Below are 10238 nucleotides of genomic sequence, written 5' to 3'. Positions count from 1 at the left end.
TCTTAAGATTCACATAGCTTGAGTCACATAGCTGAGACTAGGTTTCTTGCTTCTGCGAGTAAAGCCCCATAACCCAGAGCAAACCCTCTAGAATAAATTCAGATGTGAGCTAGATGCAGCTATGGATACACAATGGTAGTAACTCCGCCTTGCCAGCTTTAGTTTAGGATTTTGGATGTAAACACAGCCTTTCTTTAAAATCCTCTCTGCTTCAGTTTTCCATTCACTTAAATATATATCTTTTTTAATGTATTAGTCACTTGACTTAGTAAATGCTGCGTCAAATCTATAGCCTGCATTACTGATCAAGTTCTAACTTCTCAGTAAAAGCAGGAATGGCAAAAAACTTCAAGGCAGCAGAACTTACTAAAAAAAAGAAAAAAGAGCAAAACACCACAGAGAAATCCACAAAACAAAAATACATGGCATGCACCTTCACTGTGAAATGATCACTTTGCTTAGAGTCCCATAAATACACCATCTTACAGAAGCGCAGATATGCCAACAGTACTACTTCTGAACCTACTTAGTGAGACTTCAGTGGATTATTTAAAGAGGTCAAAATTCAGCGTTAACTGATGAAGTCTCCCCTTACCATTCCCAGTGATATTATGCACACACTCTTTACAGGTAAGGAAGAAAACTTATATTAAAATTGTGCCAGTGAAAGCCACTACTAGGGAATCCAGAGTAAACCTAAAAGGCAGAAATGCAACTTGGTTGGGCCCAGCTGCACTTGTCTTCACAAGGAATGAACAGGCAAACAAACAGCAACTTTCCCGTGGCATACACCCACAGCGTCCAGCACTCTGCAGCTCGGGGCTTCACGAGCTAGCCTACACCTCTGTGTGTAAGCGCCCACCTCCTTACATGAAGGTCAGAACAACTGGTAAGGTCATGGAAGCTTTTAACATCTACACCACCAAGACCAATGCTAGCGCTGCTGCCTCAGCTCTTTAACTGAGGGAAACAGTAGGTAGGTTTTTCTCTATACCTGCCTGTAAGAGTTCACCTGCTTAAGTGGGAGAGCATGCCTCCATTCTAGCCAAGCCACATCTCGGGTCACTTTCCTTCAGCAAGATCATACGAAACACCAGTACTCAATGGGAACAACAAAAGCTGTCATCAACAGTAACTTCAGAGTTATGAGGAAATTTTTAACAGATCATCAGAAATTGTTTTACATTCATCTAAATGTTACAGTAATTTTGAGCAGTTTTTACATAATGAAAATTCATTACATTCAACATAAAACAACTACACTGTAAATTATTAATCTATCCCTGAGCTGAGCTGGAGCATTAAGTACAGCCAATTTATGAGGAGAATATTAATCCCGGAGCTACATTATCCATCAGTGTATTTCTTCAAACCATTATCACTAAACCTTTCAAGAATCCCTACTCTCAAATTTTCAACTCAATAGTGCCAGCTAGAAGTCCAAAACACTCACCTAACTTATGTCTGGCAGCACAAGTAAAAACTTTCAAAGTCCTTTTAGGTTCTTAGATCTAGGATCTTCTCTTGGCCTCAACCATTTTGCAGAACTGGAAACTGAAGATATTCGGACAAATGACAATGTCAACTGCCCCACAGAAATGCACTGCACAGAGAGGGGCAGCAAGACTATGCATGCATATCCATGACTACTTTGCCACATATTCCATTTAAGATATTTTATTTTTTAAGTTAGGCCAACAATCATTTCACTTGAAGAGAAGCTCCCTACTATTTTTCTCATAGGCAGGGAGACACACCAGCATACACATCCCTGTTTGACAAGTACCAAATCAATTTTAATAACAAAATCCTTGACCCAGAAACCATTAAATTTCCCTTCCCAAAACCAGTTGCATGAAGTTATCTTGGGAACTCAGAATCTGACTTGGACCCGGAAATGCATCTGCTTTGTAGCATTGTTACTCATTCCTGTCTTGAGCATCCACTTTGACTTCATCCTCTGCAGGTACTGCATATCACGCTTCTGAGCAAAGACTGCCCCTTCAGAGAGAGAGGAGGAAGAGAAAGAGGGATAAAGGTCTGTAAACTTACTACTTACATGCAAATCAGCTAATCTGTCCATTTACATCAGCAGTTAGCTTTATGTTTTCCTTCCCATACTGGCACACATCTTTTTACTTTTTTCTTGGGGAAGGCCTGTTCCCTCTATGAATAACCGTGACTGTAGTTAAGGGAAAAGGTTGTTTTGCATTCCAGTGTGTGATTCTTTTTATTTCAAAAGAGGATATAGATTTCATCACAGCTCCCCAACTGGAAAAGTATTCTGTCAAAGAATGGTCTATGTTCCATTGTTAAATAGCAAGAGTAATGGTTTTGACAGGCAGTAACCAATGAATCTTAGGAAATCCCCAAATATCACAAGCACACATGCTAATAAACAGAAGCAGCAATGGATTTTAGACACAACTTCCTAGAACTTACTCTGCTTGGATGTCAGGAATGAAAGGGAACTGAGTGGAAAGCAAACTACTGCATAAACCCCGACAAATGTGAAAAACTCGACCTGAATTATAGAGTGATGACACCCTAGAATGTCCTCCTCCGCAAAAACCTCACATTGTCACTTACCTGTCTGACTTGTCCAGCCCAAAGCTCTGTACTGCTGCAACACCCGACCCACTGCTTTCTTATTTTTCGCAACAGTCACCGTTCTTGACAGACCAAACCGTTGCTTGTAGTATCTCATTAAAGAACGATGACCCACTCTTGCACCTGTTCAGAAGAGGGGATATCTTATCATGCACGATGCAATGGAGCAGTATTCAAGCATACTGTGAAAACTGTGGAAAATCCCTATGCTGAGAAATGCTTTTAAAAGGCCCGGAACTTTAAAAACTTTAGGACTATTAGGAAATTGATGTAGTTACTGTAAGGGCTGCTGTACTGTACTCTACCTTGAAGAAAAAAAAAAAACAAGAGTGCTGCTATTCAGGAGGGACTTCACTCATAATAAACAGGTAGTTATCAGAAAAGAAATTTTAATTAGGGAAATGAGCAGAGAGGCAAAGCTGTTTCAAGTAACCAGGGAAGTAATGCTGAACTACTTGGTAGTGAAAATAATTAATGGAAAGTGAAACTCCAAAGACACTTGGATGTAAAATTACTTTCTCCCTTGCCAAAGGAAAACACTTACAGCAATGACATATGCTGCAGGTAACGGCTGCAGCTATGAGAAATGGCAGAAAAAAACCAACGTTGTAACACAAATCATATGCCTACCTGAAGGAAGGATGAGCTCCATGGTGTCATCATCATAATCCAACTCTCTCTCCGCAGGGCGCTCTCCAGGCACCTCCACATCTTCTCCATCCTTGTGATCAGGGTAACTGCTCCTGTGGAAGAGTACATATGGAAGAGTATGTTATACATGGGCAGCAGTCACAGCTATCCAGACCCATTACACAAAAGAACTGCCATGCACAGCTACCATAAGCCACAAACATTGTCACATTTCACCTGACTTGGGAGTTCTTCCCTGCAGCACCCTGCCCTGAACAGAGGTTGAAGAAAATGACCACCTTTCCTCCACCCAGTTCTGTAACTCAGAAGAGTTCTGCTGCTGCACACTGAACAGTGACTTATGGTGAAAAGACACCACTGTGCAGCCCACCAGCTCTGCACAGCTACCGAATGAGCACTCCAAGAAGCTCCACTAAATCTACCTGTCACCATAACTGGAGGTGTTTCTGACCAAAATGAACCCAGCTTAGGATAAGGTACAGGAAATTCAAGAAGAGGGCTCTGAATCACAGCAGTCCCATTAAACTCCAGCTACTTAAAAAAAAAAAATAAAAATCCACAGTATGTATTAAGCCCACAGTTTGCCTGAAAGGTAATGGAAGAGAGAGTTATGCCCTTTTATGGGCTTTGCTGGTGCACTGAAATCTAAACTCAGTAACAGCAAACACACAAAACAATTCAAAACATATTTTCATGGTAGGACTGGTACTAGTGCTCACAGAAGAGTGCCAACCACGTTGTTACGTTTACCTAGAAAAGCAGTGGACCATCTACACAAAATAAGCAGCAGAAACAGGCTAGATTTCAAGAATGAATAATAGTTTCTGATGTAATATTCCGTTGTCCTTTTGTCTGTCCCCATCTGTGCTCTGCTCAAAGTGTCCTCACCTAAAATCATAGAAGTCTGCAAATTCCAGGGCGGCATCTCCATCTGTGAAGATTTTGCAGTGGCTTTTATCATTCATGTGAGCCTGTACTGCTTCTGTAGAGTAGAAGGACTTCCCTTTTTCATTGCACCAGATGCAGATTTTCCCAACACCAACTTTCTCTCCTGCAGAAAACATTGACATTTCTATTGGTCTGACCAGAGCCTCCCTGGTCAATAATGAACACTTCCGTGATGCAGCTGGCTCGGCTTGCAGGCAGAGAGACTGAAGAAGAGCCCTGAGCCCTTCACTGCCAGAAAAGGCCCTGCTGCTATTATGCCTTGACCATATGGCTCCATCAGGGACAAGTCTGGGCATTTAAAGATTTCTTATGACAAGGTACGGATCATTACATATTCTTAATGATAAATTTCATACTTCCCATAGTTTTCTATCTGACCCTCCAAAATTATTTTATTTTTGTCATTATTTATAGACTTCAAGAAAGATTTATTTTTTTTTCCCTCCCTAGCTTTTAGCTCTCTTACAAGTATTGTAAACTGATGAGGTAAATACTTGCTGACTCATTAGTAGAATAACACAGTTCATATGAACACTTTAGCAATAGAGTTTTGGCCTAAAATTCACATTAGCTGAACAACTTTTTCAGTATTAGAAAACTATGTGAGATCTACAGGGTACATGACCACAGGTTTGCTCAGTGGGGTGTTCTCTCACTCTCCCCGGAAAGCCTGTGATCCTGTTCATGATCAAAATACTGAACTGGAGAACACTCAGATTTTACACAGAAAAACCCCAAAATGTTGTAAGTCATATCTAAGTGAAAATAAGTGATAACAGCATATAATTAACCTGGTCAAAAAAAATAAAAAAAATAAAAAATCAGAGAACATTTATAGGCATACCCAGATACTTGATTAATCCTCTGAGATCCACAAGGTACTCTATGTCTGGAATGAAGAAACTGTGAGCTTTTGTCATATGGGCCACATTTTTTGTGAGTGATCTTGAATGGTGGGGACAGAACAAGCAGTCTGTGACTGGTATGGCCCCCATAACCGGAGTGCTTTCAGCTTCTGCCTCCTCCTCCTCTTCTCCTGCACTTTCCATTTCTTCTTCAGAGCCGATGTCTTCATCAGAATCCATGTCTTCCCAATCTTTTAAAGGAAGTTTAAAACCCCATTTATTTATATGATTACTTCTCTGAAGCAAAACAAGTTGCAGTTAGTTTGAAAAACTTATCATAGAAAACACTACATTGTCTATTCTCACATCTAAGTGCCACAGAGTCACTTCCAGGTGAAAGAAGGTACCATTGCCAGTGAAACACATGTCTTTGTAAAATGCCTTTGACAGGCTGAGAGAGTTGGGGTTGTTCAGCCTGAGGAAGAGAAGGCTCTGGGGAGACCTTATAGCGACCTTCCAGTACCTACAGGAAAGATGGGGAGGGACTCTTTTATCAGGGAGTGTAGTGACGGGACAAGAAGTAATGGTTTTAAACTGAAAGAGGGTAGATTTAAATTAGACAGTAGGAAGAAATTCTTCCCTGTGAGAGTGATGAGACACTGGAACAGGTTGCCCAGAGAAGCTGTGCCTGCCCCCTCCCTGGAAGTGTTCAAGGCCAGGTTGGACGGGGCTTTGAGCAACCTGATCCAGTGGAAGGTGTCCCTGCCATTGCAGGGGGGCTGGAACCAGGTGATCTTTAAGGTTCCTTCCAACCCAAACCATTCTATGATTCTATGCACAGCAAAGCTCGAATCTGCTCATAAGAAGAAAGCTGACATATCCAATATTTTTTTCTCCTCCATTTTCTCAACTACTAACATGTTACTGCTGTTTCAAAGCTTTAAATTTAATTCACCACAGCTCAAGAACACATGCAATGGCTCATTAAAAACAAAACAACTCTGTCAGAATCACTCATTTCCAGTGGTGACTCAGCAGTGAAGGAAAACACACTCCTGTTCACACATACATCTTTAACAACAGAGTAGAACAAAGCCAGCTGTCACAGACATACATTGTTGTATGTATCAAGATGTACCTACTCTTGCAGAGCTCATTAATGGATAGACAGACCAGCAATCCCATTATACTGCTGGAGGAGTCCAGAAATCTTTTTTAAAGTTCCGATCTGGGCAGGGGGCATTTATTTCTCAGTACTTTATTCCTATTGGTTTTCTTCTAACTGCCATGTGCAGAGACTGTTTGAGAACAGGGAACACTGTACTTCCCAATATTGTAGGCTGCTAATTAGAGATCTTTGCTGTAGGATATAGTTTAATAATTTTAAAAGCCTGACACTGAATTAACAGGACTTGTAGGAAACACTCCTGGAGAAGTACTTAAAAGGAAAATTAACATTCTGAAACCTACTGAGATTCTAGCATTACAATTTATGACTAACACATTAATACAAAACAGGTGCAAGCTGGCTCCTTCTTTAGACATTAAGATGTGAGTTCAGAGGTATACATTTCTTCTGCAGAACACATTCCCTAAACTGCAAATGAAATTTTACCAGCATAAAACTGCCATAACAGATGTATCAACACAATGGTTTCAGTCATGAAGTTGGCACAGTACAGTTCCACTTCATTCATACCTGTCCCCTTGCTGCAGTTTAATCACCCCGTTCAACTGCTCCAATAGATGCATTTGGAGCTGCACTGTCAACTACAGCACCGAAAGCATCCAGGTTAAAAATAACCCCTTTCCAGGAATTCTGAAGCCCTGATCTTTTTAACTGCCCACTTTCCAGGCTGACCTCCAACAAAGAGCTGTATCCACACAAGCTGTGAGGGTGAAGCAGCAGGAACAGGCAGTTGGGATGGCAACTCTTAAAACAATTCTAACATAGATGCCAATGTGCTGAGGAGCTATGCCACACAGTGTCAGGCTAAGGAGCAAGCTTTCTCCTCTGGTCTGGAAAACAAAACTAATCTCATTCCCATATCCCTTCAAAAGATCAGTAAAATGACTGACGACACTACAGCAAATTATCACAACTAGGTTTTTGTTCATCTATTTTTCAAAAGTAGTTTTACAGTAACCTTTTTGGTTAGTCTTCCTTAAAGGAAACTTCCCCTGGATTTATATGTGGAAAATTGTGCTCCTATTAGTAACTGTTTATATTCAACCTTAACAGGCCTTAGTATCTTACACAGCTGGCAGTTCAGATACTAACACAGAGGCCTTGACTGCAAGCACGGGCCAACCTTAACTCCTTTGTCAAGTTGAAAATTTAATCAACAGCAAGACCTTGTCTTCATACAGAAAATGCTGCACTACTACAGAAACAGGAGGCAGCTTTTACATAACATCGACAACTCCATAGCTTACCCCAAGCTCTCTTGCCAGTATGTTTACTGTCTTACCTTCTTCCATATCGTCCTCTTCCTCTGCTTGTTGTTTGGCAAGCTTCTTCGCCTGCTGTTCAAACCACTGTAGCCGTGGAGGCTTTTCTGATCGTTCTCTACCCTGTGATAAACTGGTGCTTCTCGTAGAAACCGGAGAGCTACCTGCATTACTAGGAGGTAAAGGTGTCTTCTTTGGAGATGAAGACGGCTGAGCTCTGATGGCTTGCTGAATAGCTGTGTTCATTTCATCTTTGTCTACGCTCTCTGGGGCCAGCCCCTTTTCCAGGTTCTTCTCATTTAATATTTTCACCTTCTTGCTGACAGCTTGAACAGCTTTCTTCTCCAACTCCAGGTGCTTCTTGGACTTCAAGTGATTCTCATAGGCATTGAAGGTGGAGAATCTCTTGCTGCAAACTGTGCAGTAAGTGGCAGTGATTTTGTTCTGCTCCTCTGCTACTGCTCTCTGGGCTAGGACTCTCTCCTGGAAGTTCTCAGCAGTGACAGGAGGCATGTCAGCAACCTTACGCTTCAGGTTGTACCTGTGCCAGTCAGTTTTGTAATGGGCACGCTGAATGTCAGCATCCTTAAAAGCCACACGGCAAGTGATACAAGTGTAGGTTGCCATTACTAGAAAGTGGGAGAAAAATAATAACCGTGCTAACAAAAGTAACAGCCACAAAAATCTCCGAACACAACATTGTGACAGCACCCATGTAAGGCAGCATAAAACATGCAGTTCTTGTAAGGAATTAAATTTATTAAACACCAGCATTAGCAAACAGCCCGTCCTGTACTAGAAGGTGCAAAGGATGACAAAATAAAATACTTTGATGTAGTTATCAGAGATTACTTGTACCACAGCAGCATCTGAGCATCCCATCTCTGGACCCAGCACCCACTGTGCCTGTCAGGGCTCAGACACAGAGCGAGAGGGTTTCCAGCTCGGGCAGCAGTGCTTCGAGAGCTCTGCACTTCTTACTGAAGATCAGAAACTAAAGGTTCTTATCAAGCTCATGTTCTGCCAACTGTAGGCTTTTGAGGAGACTAGCGATTGCTCCAAAATAAGGGTAAAAAGGGAAAGCCTGCTTTCATGCCTGTTTTCTGTTTTCCATAGCTTTATCAAATGGAGGAAAAAAAGTTACCACAATTTAAAAAAACCCCAACCCTCTCAGCTCTTTTCAAGCAACGCATGTACTGTCAACACCACTTTACCCTGCAGAACTGTTCATCTGAAGATGCAGCCAGTCATGCCTAGATCCAGTGCTTTAAGCCACTGCTACCCCTGGTCTTCCTCCACTTCCAACCATCCAGCTGAGCTGCATTACTGGAGCTGTCACAGGACAACTGGATGGCTGAGACCTGCTGTCCTTTCCAAAGCCATGCATTTCCTTCCTTTTCAGCGCTTAACGAAACAATTTTTTTAATACAAAGTTGATGGAACTTCTTGAATACTCCAAAAGCAAAGAGCAAAAAAGCATGTTCTAACTGGACATTGCTAAAGCCACTTTTATCTTTTAACCAATTTAGAAAAACTATAGTTTAATCTGGAAAAAAAAAAAAAGAGTGATACAGGAGGAGGGCGTTTGAAAACAAGTAGAGAAACAGCAGTCCCTCCCAGAAGCTACCAACAGGGAGAGACAGCGGTGAAAGACACAAATATACAGAGAGTGGAAAGGTACTTTATGAAACACTTCCTGGAGGAACTGGGCTTCTAATTTACTGTTTGTGCTATCTGTAATCCTACAGTGACAGAAAATACACTAATAGAAAATAAAGGCCATACTGTTTTATTTGAAATACTGTAAGCATCCATTCAGCATAACAGATGCTTTCTCTTTTGGAGGAAAATACATCCTCTGCCCGTCCAGGGATCCCAATTGCTCTCTGAAGCATTTTTCTCCCACCTGAAGAGCTCCCCACCCCTTTCCTAGCCCAAGAAGTTATTTTACTGCCATAAACTAACTGACACCGAATCACATTTGCTGTTAATCACAAACTTCCTGCAGAAACTTCATGAACAGAACAGTTTGATCCAGCCTATTACAGGTAGATATCAACCATACACTAGATTATCCTGGGGGGGATTAAACAAACCCCCCAAAACCAGATCAGAAAAAGGTATGTAACTGAGAGCATCTAAACCCATAACCCTTCATACCTGAGGATACGAAGGTTATATCTGAGAATATACTAAGTGGAGAAATAGCGTTTACAAATCGAGCCGCATTGAGCTGAAAAAGGATCTGCAGACTCCATGTCGCCAGGCCAGCACTGCCCATTACCCACGCGCCCTTTCACCGACCATTTTAACTCACAAAACCAAAGCACTGACCCTTCCCCTGCGTGAGGCTCAGGAAAACAAAACGTGAGGCACTCACAAGCCTTCAGCTCTAGGCACAGCCAAGCCCTTCGACCACAGGGCCTTTATTACTGCCGATTTTAGTTACTTTTATTTGAATTTAAATTGAGCCGGCGTCCTGACACGAGACAGAAAGGCCCGACTGACAGGCAGGTGTGTACTACACGGACACCAGAACTGACATCACAACTTAAATCCGGGGGAAAAAAAAACAAACAAACAAACAACAAGAAAAGAACCAAAATAATGCACAGGCTGGGGTGCAGGAGGAAGCCGCGATCCTCCAGGCCGCCGCCAGCCGTGACTCAGACCGGCCTCACCGGGAGCCTCCGCCCTCAGCGAGAGCGACCGACACCCCCAGGCCGCGGGGCC

At 42.1% G+C, this 10238-nt stretch overlaps 1 protein-coding gene across 1 annotated transcript; it reads right to left on the bottom strand.

The window, feature by feature from the left end:
- Positions 1 to 1661: 1661 nt before the first annotated feature.
- Positions 1662 to 8428, bottom strand: ZNF622 (zinc finger protein 622). Its single transcript, XM_026843168.1, has 6 exons — positions 7526 to 8428; positions 5054 to 5305; positions 4150 to 4312; positions 3241 to 3353; positions 2590 to 2733; positions 1662 to 2001 (listed from the first exon to the last, which is right to left on the bottom strand). Exons 1-6 carry the CDS (start codon positions 8277 to 8279, stop codon positions 1874 to 1876), a joined length of 1554 nt encoding a protein of 517 aa, XP_026698969.1. The 5' UTR covers positions 8280 to 8428; the 3' UTR covers positions 1662 to 1873.
- Positions 8429 to 10238: the final 1810 nt, after the last annotated feature.

Source organism: Athene cunicularia (assembly GCF_003259725.1).
Source record: "Athene cunicularia isolate RWA chromosome 2 unlocalized genomic scaffold, athCun1 chr2_part1, whole genome shotgun sequence".
NCBI classification, from domain to species: domain Eukaryota; kingdom Metazoa; phylum Chordata; class Aves; order Strigiformes; family Strigidae; genus Athene; species Athene cunicularia.
The sequence above is the reverse complement of the archived record's forward strand: the minus strand, read 5'-3'. Positions and strand labels throughout refer to the sequence as shown.